The sequence below is a fragment of the Engraulis encrasicolus genome, unplaced genomic scaffold (assembly GCF_034702125.1).
Source record: "Engraulis encrasicolus isolate BLACKSEA-1 unplaced genomic scaffold, IST_EnEncr_1.0 scaffold_28_np1212, whole genome shotgun sequence".
In the NCBI taxonomy this organism is placed as follows: Eukaryota; Metazoa; Chordata; class Actinopteri; order Clupeiformes; family Engraulidae; genus Engraulis; species Engraulis encrasicolus.
Genome location: NW_026945577.1, coordinates 1,903,140 through 1,919,287, shown reverse-complemented (window position 1 = coordinate 1,919,287; position 16,148 = coordinate 1,903,140). Strand labels below are relative to the sequence as shown.

The 16,148-nt window shown below is 50.5% G+C and overlaps 1 gene segment (V, D, J or C); it reads left to right on the top strand.

Annotated features, from left to right (window-relative positions):
- The first annotated feature begins 9,820 nt into the window (after nucleotides 1–9,820).
- Nucleotides 9,821–15,918, top strand: LOC134443111 (Ig lambda chain C region-like). The segment is given in 3 exon segments: nucleotides 9,821–9,832; nucleotides 13,851–13,902; nucleotides 15,593–15,918. Coding segments are annotated over 3 exon segments (366 nt in total).
- Nucleotides 15,919–16,148: the final 230 nt, after the last annotated feature.

Genomic DNA, 16,148 nt, shown 5'->3' with positions numbered 1-16,148 from the left:
TTCCTTGGGTCATTATCAACAACTCCACAAAGTTTCGTCCAAATCCGTTGATCATTTTTGAGTTATGCTGCTGACAAACAAACAAACAGACAGACAGACAGACAGACACACGGACAAACCAACGCGACCGAAAACATCATCTCCTTGGTGGAGGTAATTAAAGTGCTTCTGCAAACCCCTGGCATTCATACCGGGCTCTGGATTTTTCCGTATGTGACCATGTGTTAGTAACACAGTGTTACCTGGATGAATCTCCTGACGTTCCATCAGTTCCATTTATTGGGGTTGACATAATTGGTTGAGACATTCCTCACTCATCTCACATTAGGCGATATGTTACGTTTAACACGCACAGGCACAGGCACAGGCACAGGAACAGGCACAAACACACACACACAGACACACACAGACACAGACACACAAACACACACACACACACACACACACACACACACACACACACACACACACACACACACACACACACACACAGTCTCTCATACCCCACAGCACCTGCAGTGAGCTCCAGCAGCAGCAGTGCAGTCATGTGGAGCCTGACTGAGGGAGGTTTTTGTACGGCGCTTTATCACTGTGTGAACACCCATTTACTGTTGAGAATGTGGCGACTCTGACAGTAGTAAACTCCTGCATCCTCAGCCTGGACATCACTGATGGTCAGAGTGAAGTCACTGTAATCTCCACTGCCACTGAATCTGGATGGAGTCCCAGACTGGAGTGTGCTGCCGTAATAGATGAGGAGTTTAGGAGCTGCTCCAGGTTTCTGTTGGTACCAGGCAAGAAGAGGGGTTGATGACCCTGCATTCGCTACGTTACTGCTGGTTTTACAGTTCAGAGTGACTGATCCTCCCTGTTGAACAGCTTTCACTGCAGGAGTCTGAGTCACAGTGACCTGTCCATATGACTCTGTAGAGAAGACAGAAACATCATCAACTTCTGGCATGCAGAAACATTCCAAACTCATTTCTAGATAAATATTAAATTAAAGTAATATTTTACCTGTAAAGGAGGATATAAATATCCAGAAGACCATGAAGATGGGAGTCATGTTATGTGATTATTTTTCATCAATGATGACAAACACAGTCACTGTAGTGCTTCTTATAAGAACACACAAGGACATAAATGTCACCAATGAGAGCCGTTATCCACTCATGCAAATCAGCATCTACATGCAAATACTTCACCAGAGCTGCATCCACTATGTTGGCTGATTAATTATTGCTGATTAATGTTATAGACAAGAAGGCTGACAACTGATTTTAAGGCAGTAGGGCGTATTGAATTAAGTTCCATCTATTAAGTTATGGCTGAATGTCAGTAGGCTTTAGTTGCGGTTGAATACACAGGGGTGTCGTTCAAGCTGGTAACGTGTGACTGAGACACCAGGGCCCCATGTATATAGGGGGCCCACACACAGACCAATTTATGTAGATATAATTATGGCTGGGGGTGGGGGGTCCATTGGAGCTGATACATATAGGGCCCACAATTTGCTGCTACACCACTGTGAACAAACGTAATGTTTACTCCCAACTCTAAAGAATCAGTAAACTCTTGGCCTCTACTAATACTATGTGGAGATTATATCTACTGTATCAATATGTGGATCACTATCAAGATGTGTGAATGGCCATTGCATGGTGATGGATGTGGGCCTACAGTATGTACTCTGAGAGAGTGTAAGGGGATGGAAGCTGCTTATGGAAGAGGACCCAGTGTCTTAAGGCTCTTATGGGAAGTGTCTTATGTAACATACATGACCTGCAATGGACCATGTGAGGTGCAGCAGCGCTGAGAATGTGGAATATAATGGGACACAAAACCCATGAACTCCATTATAAACTGTTACTATTTCAACATTATTTTAGTCCGCAGTGCAGAGAAGCCTATTGGAGGCCCAGTGGACACACTCAGGCCCTCTAGTGCAGGGTAAAGTCCATCATGTCTGTTCAGGTAAACCTGCTTATATGGGATATTATAACTAACAATGACTCCAATGTGTCAGGAATGCACATTCGTGTGATAATTAGAAATTCTGCAATTAATGTGTCTTAGAGAGAGAGAGAGACTCATACCCCACAGCACCTGCAGTGAGCTCCAGCAGCAGCAGTGCAGTCATGTGGAGCCTGACTGAGGGAGGTTTTTGTACGGCGCTTTATCACTGTGTGAACACCCATTTACTGTTGATAACATGGAAACTCTGACAGTAGTAAACTCCTGCATCCTCAGCCTGGACATCACTGATGGTCAGAGTAAAGTCACTGCCAGAATTGGATCCTCCAGCAAAGCGACTGGGAGTTGATCCATAGCGGTTGCTTATATGTAAGGGTTAACGTTCGGCGAGAAGGTCGCTACCGTGGAATAGCAGCACGACAGAGAGAATCTTTAGACCCCGACGCGGAGCGGAGTAGTATAGTTTTTAATGTCAAAAGCAGGCGCGGCCGGTTCATTAAGGGCAGATGGGCAGTGCCCCCCCAAAGACTCTTCCTCTGAGAAAAGTAGATCCATTCAGAAATTGTAGATAAAATATGTATTGCAACCTCAATCACACTGGGAATCGTATTACATCAATGTTGTAGTTTGTGACGATCTTTGCGAGTGGAATCGGGTTTTATTTTTGTTGAGAAGTCTAGTTTACACCTAGTGTCTATGGCCATGCCTGGGCAGATTTCTCAGCGCCTCAGCTAAGCCCGGCCCCCTCGCCCCGATCCCATTCTACAAAATTAGCACTGTAGCCTACTTAGCATAATATCATAACATAAGCGCGACTTTATGGACGCTATCAGGGCAGATGTATGATCTGCCCTGACCAATGACACGGTGGCCCTGCCTGCTTTGAAAAAGACACAGCAAACATATTACTCCGCTCATCTCTAACCTGTGGGATTTTATTAACTCCATTGCCGCAAATTTCCCTCACAAAATCGGTGGATTAAACGGATAACCATGTCGGATTTGACGAAGGATATGTGTTGGCTGGTGAAGGATTCACGTTTGGGGTAGGTACAGTTTGTATATTTGCTATTGCAAAGTCTAAGGTTTTATGACCGAAGTCTTTGCATAATGGGTAACTGTCTGTTATTTAATGAAATTTGAGGGCTTGCAATGTTGAGACAGCAAGCAAATGTGTAGCTTCGTAAAGTATGCTGCTGCTGCTACCCCCACGACTAGCCGACTAGTTGACGACATTCTCTGAGAAGCTGCGTTGGGCTTACTACATAGTGTAGCGTTTCCGGGCACCAGAAGAACGAGGACAGAAGGGGTTATTCCTCAGGAACGTTTATTTATCTCCCCACACAGCGGGAGCATAAAACAGCGTAGCTTAAACTTACAGGGGAAACTTGTCGCGAACAGAACATCCGAACTTGCAACATTCTAACCCTTAGCCCCCCGCCCCCCAGAATGCAGAATCCCACCATAACAAAAACAATAACACAGCAGCACTGGAGACAGGGGGCAAGGTAAAGGGACAACACATAACAAGAGAACATATTGGCAATTAATCAACACACATTTAACCACCATTCAACCTACACCATAGGTCGTTACACTACCCCCAAACAAACAAACAAAGTCTGCCAACCGCCGAGGAGGTCTTCGCACCCGGCGAGGGCGGGCCACCGGGGAGGGTGACACTGGTGGGGACGTGACTCCCGCGGAGGCAGGAGACACGTTGGGGAGCATCCCTGAGCCTGCGGGGGGGCGCAACTCAAAAGGCAGCGGCGGCGGGGAGTGAACAGGGCTGGTGTGCCCTGTTGGAGAGCCCGGCAGGGAGTGGGGGTTCCTGGGGGCTAAGGGGCTTTGTGGTGGGGGTGGGGGTGGGCTAGGGTGAGATTCTGGGGATGATGACCCTGGACACTGCGCGCCACCGTGGGGGGCCGGGGAGTGGGGCTGTGGTCCGGACCCCCCCGGGGCGGGGGTGGGGCTCCCCGGAACGAGCCTTGGCCTGGAGGGGTGAGAAGGGGGGTCGGGACGTGGTGGGGGACAGGCGGGCGAGAGTGGCGGGCCGGGGAACTGGGGGGCTGCGCTGCCACGATACGGGGCCAGTCTGTCTCTGTGCAGCGCCACCCTTCGGCCTCGTGGCGGCAACATAACCCTGTACACCACCTCGCCCATCCTCTCCAGCACTCGGCAGGGGCCCATCCAGGAGCTGTCCAGCTTTGGGCAACGGCCCTTTTTCCTCTGCGGGTTGTAGACCCAGACCAGCTCCCCCGGCTGGAAATGACGTCCTCTCGCCCTGATGTCGTAGTTGCGCCTCTGCCGGGCGCCAGCATTCTCTTGTTGCACCCTTGCGAATGCATGAGCCGACTCAAGGCGAGCCTGAAGCTGGCTGGCATACTCGGGGCCGGGGGGAGCGGCCGGGGCGTCTGGCGGACGACCAAACGCCAGCTCAGCCGGGGTGCGGAGTTCCCTCCCCAGCATAAGAAGGGCGGGAGTGCAGGCGGTGGACTCCTGAACTGCGGACCGGCAGGCCATGAGCACCAACGGCAAATGTTCGTCCCAGTCTCGCTGATGCTCAGAGGTGAGTATGGCCAGCTGCTGACCCAGAGTACGGTGGAGCCTCTCCACCAGGCCGTCGCTCTGGGGCCTTAGCGGGGAGGTACGGGTCTTGTGGATGCCCAGGCGACTGCACATGGCCGAGAACACCCGGGACTCAAAGTTCCTCCCCTGGTCGCTGTGGAGGGTGTCAGGCAAGCCAAATCGGCTAAATATGCCTTGCACTAGGGCATTAGCCACAGTCTCTGCCTCCTGATTGGGAAGGGCGTACGCCTCAGGCCACTTGGTAAAATAGTCAATGACAGACAGAATGTAGGTGTTACCTTTGTCGGTGCGGGGAAGGGGGCCCATCACGTCCACGGCCACCCTCTCCATGGGGGCCCCTACAAGATGTTGCTGCAGAGGGGCATGGGACTGACCGGTTGGGCCTTTCCTTCCCGTGCATGGGTCACAGCGTCGACAGAGGTCCTCCACATCCCGGCGGAATTGGCCCCAGTAGTACCCCCGTCGAAGGCGGCGCAGGGTCTTACCCACCCCGAAGTGCCCCGATCCTGCAGTCCCATGCACCGCCTCCAACACTGCTGTCTTCAGGCCCTTGGGGACCACCACCTGCCAGATCTCTTCCCCCGTGGCCGGCTCCTTCCACGCCCTCTGCAGTACGCGGTCCTGTAGACGGAGTGCAGGAAACTTGGCCCAGAGGCCCTTGGTGGCTAAAGAGAGCCTGGCCACCTCCTCCCACGGCGGCCTCTGCTGCTCCTCCACCCACCGGAGCACCGGCAGCACGTCGGGGTCCAGTTCCTGCTGTCGCCTCCACTCCGGCGCGTCCACCGCCTGCAGCTCCCGGCAGGTGACGGTGCTGGCATGCCGCACGGCCAGCTGGTGTTCCTGCTCGCATAGCTCCCGCTCACGCTGCTCCCTGCGCTCGCAGTAGTGGCACCCCTCTGCAGCACAGGGGCGACGAGAGAGACCGTCTGCATTGCCGTGTTGCGCCCCGGCCCTGTGCACCACCGTGAAGTTGTAGGACTGCAGCTCCTCCAACCACCTGGCAACCTGCCCCTCTGGCTCCTTGAAAGACATGAGCCATTGCAGAGCGGAGTGATCAGTCCGGAGGGTGAAAGGCAGGCCGCACAGGTAATAACGGAAGTGGCGTAGGGAGAGCACCACGGCCAGGAGCTCACGGCGGGTGACACAGTAGCGCCGTTCAGCCTTGTTGAAAGTCCGACTGAAATACGCCACGACTCTTTCTCCCTCCGCCCCCGGCTGGGACAGCACCCCTCCGACGCCCACCCCGCTAGCATCAGTGTCCAGAACAAACGGCAGGGAGGGGTTTGGTGGGGCCAGCACGGGAGCCTCGCACAGGGCCTGGCGCAGCCGAGTGAAAGCCTCCTGGCAACTGTCCGTCCACGAAAAGTACTGGTCTTTTTGCAGCAGCTGGAGCAAGGGAGCCGCAATTGACGCGAACCCTCGTACAAACCTCCGGTAATACGAGGCCAGGCCCAGGAAACTTTTTACGTCCGCCGGAGAGGTGGGGACAGGCCAGCTGCTCACAGACTCCACCTTGTCCTCCAACGTGCTGATGCCTTCCCCCCCCACTCGGTGCCCTAGAAAAGTCACCTGTCGCCGCATGAAGTGACACTTGTCCGGGTGGAGCTTCAAGCCGGCACCTCGGATCCTTCCCAGCACCCGACGCAGTGACTCCAGCGCTGCTTCAAACGTGCCGCCGTGAACCAAGATGTCATCCAAATAGACCAGGCACTCCTGGCGAGGGACGCCAGCCAGTACCCGGTCCATGAGTCGGGCAAAGGTGGCTGGAGCATTGCACAGACCGAAGCTGAGGACCTTGAACTGCCAGAGGCCCCGTCCCGTGCAAAAAGCCGACTTTGGAACCGCGTCGGGTGATAGGGGCACCTGGTGGTAGCCGGAGCGGAGGTCCAAAGAAGAGAACCAGGAGGACCCAGACACCAAGTCCAGAGACTCGTCCACCCGTGGCAATGGGTACGAGTCCTTCCTGGTCACCCCATTCAAGGGCCTGTAGTCCGGACACAGGCGCCACGTACTGTTCTTTTTGGGTACCATCACCACGGGTGAGGCCCAGGGACTGTCCGACGGCTCAATGATGCCAGCCTGCAGCATTCTCCAGACCTCCTGGTCGCATGCCTCCTGGCGTGCCAGCGGAAGTCGACGGGGTCTGCACTTTACAGGGCGAGCGTCCCCAGTGTTGATCTCATGCTCCACCAGCTGGGTTCGCCCCACCTCGTTCTCACCCTGTGCAAAACTGTCCCGGAACTCGAACAAGAGCCCCCACAACTGCTCCTGTTGCTGGGTGTCAAGGCCCTCGCAGTTCTCCCTCCATATTTCCACCAGGGCAGAGTGCGGGGCCCCCTCCCTCAGGGGAAGCGGAGCGGGGGACGAACAGCTCCCACTGGCAGGAACCGGTGCAACCCCGCCGGGTGTAGATGGCCTGGGGCTCCCTGCCACCTGAAAGGGTGACGGCAGGGGGGCAGCGGAGTGTTGGAGTGGGGTTTGAGGGCGTTGGGGAGTAACACCGACCCGAGGCACAGAGGTGGCAACATCGCGGGCGGCCAGGGCCACGGGCCCCGACGCTGAGGCCGACAAGGCTGACAACTGGAGGGCGGGCCCCTCTCGGAAGCTCAGCGTGCCCCCACCCAGATCAAGCTGACAGCCCGTAGCCTTCAAAAAGTCCAACCCCAGTATGCACGGGTCCTGCACACTCGCCACCCACACAGGATGACGGATGACCCTCCCTCCCACAGTCAAAGTCAACATGCCCCGGCCTTTCATTGGGGCCAACCCACCCGTGACCGTGCGCAGCTGCACAGTGGTGGGTTCCAGTGGAGTATGGTCGGGCACCACATCCGGCCTCACCAGAGTCACTGTGGACCCGGTGTCTACAAGGGCCGTGCAGGGGACCCCCTCAACAGTCACCGGTATGTGGCAAAAGTCCCCAACGCAGGTGCGCCCGACTACCACCACATCCAAAGGGGGAAGGCTGCCGTAGGTTGGCGCTGGTGAGGAAGAGGGGGAGGTAGCAGGCGGCGAGCTGTCGTCTGCTTCGGGGGGAGATGAGGCAAGGCCTCCCCGTCGGCGCTGTCGGGCCCCTCCTGCCGGTGAGGAAGAGGGGGAGGTAGCAGGCGGCGAGCTGTCGTCTGCTTCAGGGGGAGGTGAGGCAAGGCCTCCCCGTCGGCGCTGTCGGGCCCCTCCTACCGGTGAGGAAGAGGGGGAGGTAGCAGGCGGCGAGCTGTCGTCTGCTTCGGGGGGAGGTGAGGCAAGGCCTCCCCGTCGGCGCTGTCGGGCCCCTCCTGCCGGTGAGGAAGAGGGGGAGGTAGCAGGCGGCGAGCTGTCGTCTGCTTCAGGGGGAGGTGAGGCAAGGCCTCCCCGTCGGCGCTGTCGGGCCCCTCCTACCGGTGAGGAAGAGGGGGAGGTAGCAGGCGGCGAGCTGTCGTCTGCTTCAGGGGGAGGTGAGGCAAGGCCTCCCCGTCGGCGCTGTCGGGCCCCTCCTGCCGGTGAGGAAGAGGGGGAGGTAGCAGGCGGCGAGCTGTCGTCTGCTTCAGGGGGAGGTGAGGCAAGGCCTCCCCGTCGGCGCTGTCGGGCCCCTCCTGCCGGTGAGGAAGAGGGGGAGGTAGCAGGCGGCGAGCTGTCGTCTGCTTCAGGGGGAGGTGAGGCAAGGCCTCCCCGTCGGCGCTGTCGGGCCCCTCCTGCCGGTGAGGAAGAGGGGGTGGAAGCAGGCGGCGAGCTGTCGTCTGCTTCGGGGGAAGATAAGGTGAGACCTCCCCGTCGGCGCTGTCGGGCCCCTCCTGCCGGTGAGGAAGAGGGGGAGGAAGCAGGCGGCGAGCTGTCGTCTGCTTCGGGGGGAGATGAGGCGAGACCTCCCCGTCGGCGCTGTCGGGCCCCTCCTGCCGGTGAGGAAGAGGGGGAGGTAGCAGGCGGCGAGCTGTCGTCTGCTTCGGGGGGAGATGAGGCAAGGCCTCCACGTCGGCGCTGTCGGGCCCCTCCTGCCGGTGAGGAAGAGGGGTTGGAAACAGGTGGCGAGCTGTCGTCGGCCTCAGGGGAAGATGAGGCGAGACCTCCCCGTCGGCGCCGCCGGGCCCCTCCCGCAGACGACGAAGAGGAGGGGGTTGGGGCTGGGGTCCGTACAGCCTCCCCTATACGGACCCCGCACCGTTTCCCGGAGAATTGGGTGCGTTGGGGCACTGCCTCAGGAGATGGCCCGGCTGGCCACACCCCCAACACAACCTAGGCCCTGGGCGCGCGTTCCGCGCTGTCTGCAAGGACACAGCGCGTATCAGCTCAGTGACCTCCGCCACCCACGCTGGTTTCTCTGGCGCCACAGTGGTCCCCATCGCGGCCCTGGCTGTAGGGGTGCCCTCACCGCGCCTGCCATCGCCTGTCACACCCCACACGATCTCCCTCTCCACGGCCAGCTCCAAGGCACTCTGCAGGGACTGTGGGTGCTCTAGCTGGACCTGTACGCGCAGCTCAGCGGGGGACAAAGCCCTAATAAACTGGTCCCGCGCCAACTCACTCTGTACATCTGGGGGCATGTGAGAGTAGGCACGCCGGGTAAGGCTCTCGATCTCATTGGCCAAGACCCGCAGTGATTCCCCCGGCAGCCGACAGCGGTTGCTGAGTTCATTCTTAAAAAGTCCCGGCTGCACGCACTGCCCAAAACGCCTTTGTAGAGCCCCTACTAATGCCCCATAATTGTGCCTCTCTGCAGGACTCAATAACAGCAAGCATTGTAAAGCATCATCCGTGAGACACAGTGCTAATTGAAGGGCCTTGTCCTGTACAGTCCACCCACTAGCCTGTGCTAACAGTTCAAATTGGGCATGGAAAGCCTCCCACTCCGACTTGCCTGCATACTTGGGTGTCTTCAGGGTTGCTGCTGTCGCTGAGGTGTTGCGGGCGCCGCCATGTTGTTTGTTTACATTCGCAGCTGGAACTCCTCTCCCCTCGCGCAGAGGTTCCAGGCCAGTGCTCGAACGTGAAATTCCCGCTGCCGCAGCCAACCTCAACGTCTCCTCCCTCAACTGGGACCGAGTCTGTAAAAGTCTGTGGTACGATGATGAACCCAAGAACCCAACTCCGGATCACTTTCCGCCTCCCTCTTCACCTTCACGCCAGGAACCCTCTCCATAATGCCACGTAGTCAAAACGGAATAATGTTTTATAAAAAAAATTAAAAAAAATAAACGATCACAAACGCCGCCCAAGAATGACAAGCCAGATGCTAACTGTCACTGATACTCGGCTAGCCCAAACGTCACTGACCCTAAACGAAATGAAACGTGAGGTGAAAAAAATAAAAGAAACAAACCGCTTTACTTCTGACACCAATTGTAGCGTTTCCGGGCACCAGAAGAACGAGGACAGAAGGGGTTATTCCTCAGGAACGTTTATTTATCTCCCCACACAGCGGGAGCATAAAACAGCGTAGCTTAAACTTACAGGGGAAACTTGTCGCGAACAGAACATCCGAACTTGCAACATTCTAACCCTTAGCCCCCCGCCCCCCAGAATGCAGAATCCCACCATAACAAAACAATAACACAGCAGCACGGGAGACAGGGGACAAGGTAAAGGGACAACACACAACAAGAGAACATATTGGCAATTGATCAACACACATTTAACCAACATTCAACCTAGACCATAGGTCGTTACAAGGATTCACGTTTGGGGTAGGTACAGTTTGTATATTTGCTATTGCAAAGTCTAAGGTTTTATGACCGAAGTCTTTGCATAATGGGTAACTGTCTGTTATTTAATGAAATTTGAGGGCTTGCAATGTTGAGACAGCAAGCAAATGTGTAGCTTCGTAAAGTATGCTGCTGCTGCTACCCCCACGACTAGCCGACTAGTTGACGACATTCTCTGAGAAGCTGCGTTGGGCTTACTACATAGTTTAAAACAAAGCGTGAGGGATTATGAATCAAGTCTTTGTGAAATAGGGAAACTGGAAGTTATTTAATGAAATATCTGAGCTTATTGAGCTTGGGATGTTGTTGACAGCTTCATTTATGCTCAGTATTGTCTGCTGTGTCCCCGAAAAAGCTAAAAAAAATACACTTGCACCCGGTCCTGCCTAGCATTGCAGAACAGGAGCGAGTCTGTTGATGAGCTCCCCTGTTAAGTTTTAACCATGGCTACTCGTTTCGAAAATAGTCACGTCCTTCCCGGGTATTGATGGCATTTGGTTCTGTGGTGCATTTAAACCGGCAGCAAGGGGACGACTGACTGAATTGAATAGTGTTGCAGGGCTTTGGTTGCATCAATGTAATGTACGAACGGTGAAGGCGAGATGCTGTGCTGTGCTAGCCTTTTCCTGATTGCTGTTGCTGACCGGTTGCGTGGAGTGCATATGTGTCGTGTTGCTTGTCGCAAACTCCAACTCCGCGAGCAGACAAAGCATTTTTCTTGTAATGTCTTAACATGTCTATGCAGTCACTCTGCTTAACCCTCAAGCGACCGGCCTGTTTTTGCGACTAATCTGACCAAGCGGGGTCATTTATGACCCCAAGGAGTTTATATAGAAATACCACTATATAAATTGTTTTTTGGGGTTCATTCAAATTTATTTACATCTTGCACATACTTGTCCCTCATCTAAAGCAAAAAATGTGAATTTGAACATTTTATTGTTTTGCTAAAAAATAGTCAAACTTACATATGTATATGCTAAATATGATGTATGCCCTCATTTGCATATGTAAACATCAAAATACAAAAAACATCCAATACATTTTTTTCTTCTCTCATCATCAGTAATCAACTGAGAAAGTTTCATGGTGATATCTATCATTTAAATTTTTTAGCCTATTCACTTGTAGTGGTCTCACCATAATAATACAGTATATTTATGCTAATTATGGAAATTGCTCAAAGTGAAACTTTGAGAAACCAAGCTAAATTCTATTCATTAGGCCCATAGATGACATTTCTGCAATAAAACTTTAGGGTACTCAACATTTCTGGGTTCATGAAATCACAAGATCAGAGAATATGGTAATTTACATAGACAAAACCATGTCTCAAACATATAACCTTATGCACACTCAAAATTTCTCTGAAACTTTTTCTGGACATTGTAGCTGTGAAAAGGTGTCTTCCACATATATTAGAGCAAAGAAATGATTCAACTGATGCTTTAGCCTTTGTATAGCCATAAAATAAGGAAAATTCTAAAAACGCCATTGATTTCTACACTGATGACTTGTTTCCTCCCTCTTTGTTCATCAGGATGACTTCCATTTCATATTCTCATCATGTGTTTAGGACCACTGTGCCATGATATCAACAAATATGGAGCAATAACAGAGGAAATGCTACCTGGGTGCCCTCACAATATGCTTCGTTGGCTATCGCAGGGGTGCCCTATTTATTTATATAATATATTATATTTTAATATTATAAATGTTTATATTGTGAATATTTTAGGTCTGCTGACCATGGCCTGCCCAAAGACACAAAATGCAAAAAACAGAGTTTGAAAATGACAACAACAATGGACATTATAATGTTGAGTATCTCATGGATCCTCTCAGGGTCATAAATGACCCCAGAGGTGTTTTGATTATAAATCCTACATAGATGGTCCAAATCTCACAAAAATCATTCATAACATGCACAACATATGTATTGACAAACTCTTAGAAGGACAAGTTTTTCTGATGAAAATCGCCGGAATGGTGTATGAAAATATGTGCCCAGGGTCATAAATGACCCCAGTCGGTCGCTTTAGGGTTAAATGAGCAAGAGAACTAGCTGCGTGGAGAGAACTGTCAAAAACAGCTTTCTTCAGAACAGAAGTTGAACAGATAACGCGCATGCCTGGTGCGGTGTATCACGGGAGGTGGAGTTTTACTAACACACCAAACACTATGGGAAAACGCTCTCCTGTCTTGCCTACACACGCAATGAAACTCGTAAATTATACCGTATTGATTTAATTATTATGGACTTGATCGCCAAAATTTCTGCCCTGTCTGTTTCCCCAGCCACCGGCCGCTACTGGTCAAAAGATTGTTGATGCGCAAAACAAAACAGTGCCGTGGAACACCGCTAACAGCTAGGTAGGACAGCAGGTGTTGTCTATCACAGCAGCAGATTAGAGTCTTGTTGAAAAGTCGCTTTAGCAATGAAAAGTCTTGTTGCCATTGACAGCGGTCTGTTATAGACCAACCCGTCCGTTATCGAAAAATAACAGACGTGCGAACGTTGGGGAGCCCCGTTGAAATGAATGGAGCATTCGGCCGATGACGTCACAACCATATAATAAAATACATTAACAGTTTAGAAGCTTCTCCAGATTTCTGAAGATACCATGAAAGACCACTCATAGAAGTATAACCAAGGCTTTTGCTGGTCCTGCAGTTGAGTGTGATGGTTTGTCCCACAAGAGCAGCTTTCACTGCTGGAGTCTGAGTCACAGTTATCTGGCCTCTGCATGCTGAAAAATGAAATAACACATAGCAGTAAAACATAGTGCATTTTTAAGCATACAGTTGGCCTATATTTTGAAATTCTTCAAATAGTATATGTTAATGCACCACATTACCTGTAATACAGAGAAGGAGGGTCCAGATGGATTTGATGTTGTTTGTCATTTTCTTCAGATAATGTCCTCTAGAGTTGAGTGCTCCAGTCCTCGTCTCCCTCACATATAAAGATGTTAAGTAGCCTACATGCGTTTCTCAGTCTAGATATGCAAACTATACTGTACCTCCCTCCCTTATTCCCAGAATACATTCTCATCAACAGTGTGTGTTCTCCATCCCCTGTAGACACATTACCCAGTAGAGTTTGAGGATAGAGGATACTTTGACTAATCTACTGACAGTTTATATGCATCATCAACGTAACACAGTTCATGCATCAACAATGTAACAGCGTATGCTGTATGATGGCTTTAAATAACATTGAGTGGAGTTTAATCATATCCATACCAAATTTACTGTCTTGCAGTCTGTAATCAGCCCCACATACATGTAGACTGGATCAGAGAGTTAAACCTGTCATTGCTTCTGTCAAGATACCAGATAAACAATCTGCAATTCTGTCTGGGCAGGGCATCGTGTCTACAACTATTGCTAATGTGTGTCTGTGTGTCATAAGATGTGCAATTTTCATTAAAGATAAAAGTATCACTTAAAATGGAAAATGATGAGGACCTTAAGCCTACATTTATCCACGAGTATCCAGAATTTGAAATGCTTTGGTAAGCTGCTGTATGTTCCCCTCCCTGTAACGGCACAGTCACACAGTCAGGCCCAGTGTAGCGTGAAGAGGTTTTTGTACGGCGCCTCTATGAGTCTGTATCACTGTGGTACACATTTGGAGGAGGCAGCAGACTTGACGTGGGAAGTAAGTAAACTCTTTTAATCATTTCAACCAGAATTCAATTTCAGGTTTCAACTTCAAGTTGTAATAGTGTATGATTTATGCTGTGAGAAAATTATGTAATTTAATTTTAGCCCAATTAAGGGTCTGTTTTTGATTGGAAAAAAAACTGGACTAAACTCTGCTGTGTTCCTCAGACACTGCTGTGTTTGTACTTGTAGCCACTTATGCACGCCGTACCTCCTGTGGCACGCTGTAATAGGCATTGAAAGTTAACTACCATAGTACTATGACAGGGTACGGGGCCTTTAGTAATACATTACGACATGGTCATTGCCATTCTGGTAACAGCTCATTTATAATGCTGTGTCTTAAGGGGTTAAGGGTTAAGGGTTATCATGTCTTTTCAAATGTAAGGGTAATTTACTGTAGCCCATACTGTGATGGTTTTGGTATGGGTGCAAATACTGTAGTGTCTGCTGCACTGGTACATATTTAGATGCAGCACTGATGTATGAACTGAAGGACTATAGTTTTTAGTCATAACTTGGGGTGTGTGGGTCAACTTTGCATTAATGATGTACATCTGTACTATACAGTAGGCTATATGTAGCCTATTTATTACATCAAACTTGTGCTTACAGCACTATGAGCATTTTGAAGGGATAGTCACATGGATACCAGAATGGGGTATTAAAACTTGTAGCAGAGTGCAGTTTTCCAATATTATGCATTGTGGTGTGACATTTATACATCATCATGAGCTGGTTAAAAATCGTACATAACCATTGCAAAATGTTTAAATCTTGTTTTGTTTCATTGGCTGCGGTTTGTGGCTAATGTATGTGTTGCTTGTTGGGTTTCAAAGTATTTGAGGTCGTATTGTATTGTATGAGCATTTATACAGCATTTATACAACATTTAGATATAGAAATCTTGGCATTTCTGTAGAGGAAGACCAAAGACTAAACCATGCAACCTAAAACTCACTGATGTTACAAGTCAGTGTGGAGCTCAATGACTTGAGAGAGAACAATATTAAACCAAAAACTTCTGAGTCTTTGATCCAAGTTTATGTTGCATTGAAAAATCTGAAAGAAAGAACTTTTCTTGAACAAGGCACTCAATGAAGTAAAAAATGATTGACAATTAAAAGTATTTGTGTCATTATATATAAAGACATTTTAACTTCATGTAGTGCCTTGATCGAGAAAAGTCCTTGTTTTCACCTTTTAAAATAAACTTCATGGTGTTCTCTAGAATACATATAATCTACATGATTTGCTACTAAATATGTTTTCCCAGATTAAAAAGTATCCAGCGAACAACACTATAACATAGATAGTGATCTGTTATATTGGAACAGGAATTTCCCCTTGTACTGATCATTATGACTCCCATGACTAGTTTGATTTCATCATCTCATTTCTCACATTTCATCCCATTTTTCCATTATCCCCCAGGTGACATCTTGGGTATTTCTCAAAGTCAAGTGTCTTAGCCTTGCTAGGACGAGTAACGCCCTTTTGCACCCGGTGTGTCCAATTATCAATTACAATTTGAACTAGCGATTGGATACTCTTTGGTGATACCCGCGAAAAATGGATGTTGTCGTCCTAGCAAGAATAGAACAATTCACTTTGAGAAGTACCCCTTGTGTTTCATCTCATACCCTTGTTTATCTCATTTTGTCCCTCTTGTCGTTATTCTCCAGGTGACACCACTCCCAAACTGACAGTGCTGCCACCCCTGGACACCAGCGGTAGTTCGGCCACGCTCATGTGCCTGGCTAACGGAGGCTTCCCGTCCGACTGGAGTCTGAGCTGGTCTGTAGCGGGGAGCAGCAGGAGCGGGGAGACCAGTCTCTGGGGCCCACAGAAGGACGGCCTGTACAGCTGGAGCAGCACCCTGACCCTCCCTCTCCAGGAGTGGACCCAGGACGTCCCAGTGACCTGCCAGGCAACACAGGGCTCCCAGACTGTCACCAAGATCCTGAAGAAATCAGACTGCTCCTAGGCTCTGCTTTAATGTCTGCCATTATTCTGAATTAGCGTGTGTCTGAAAGGGACTCTTCCTCTCTCTATGTGTATGCAGCTCTGAGTGACTTTTTATATCAACTCTTTGTTATTCTTTAATATCATTTGAGAAACTGAAGTGCTTGTTACTTTGAGGTTTCCTTTCATTTGGACAATCTCTGAATAAAGAATTTCAATCCGACTGTTGTCATTGGTTTTGTCTTTAAAATCTTGAAATATTTTCATAGTATATCT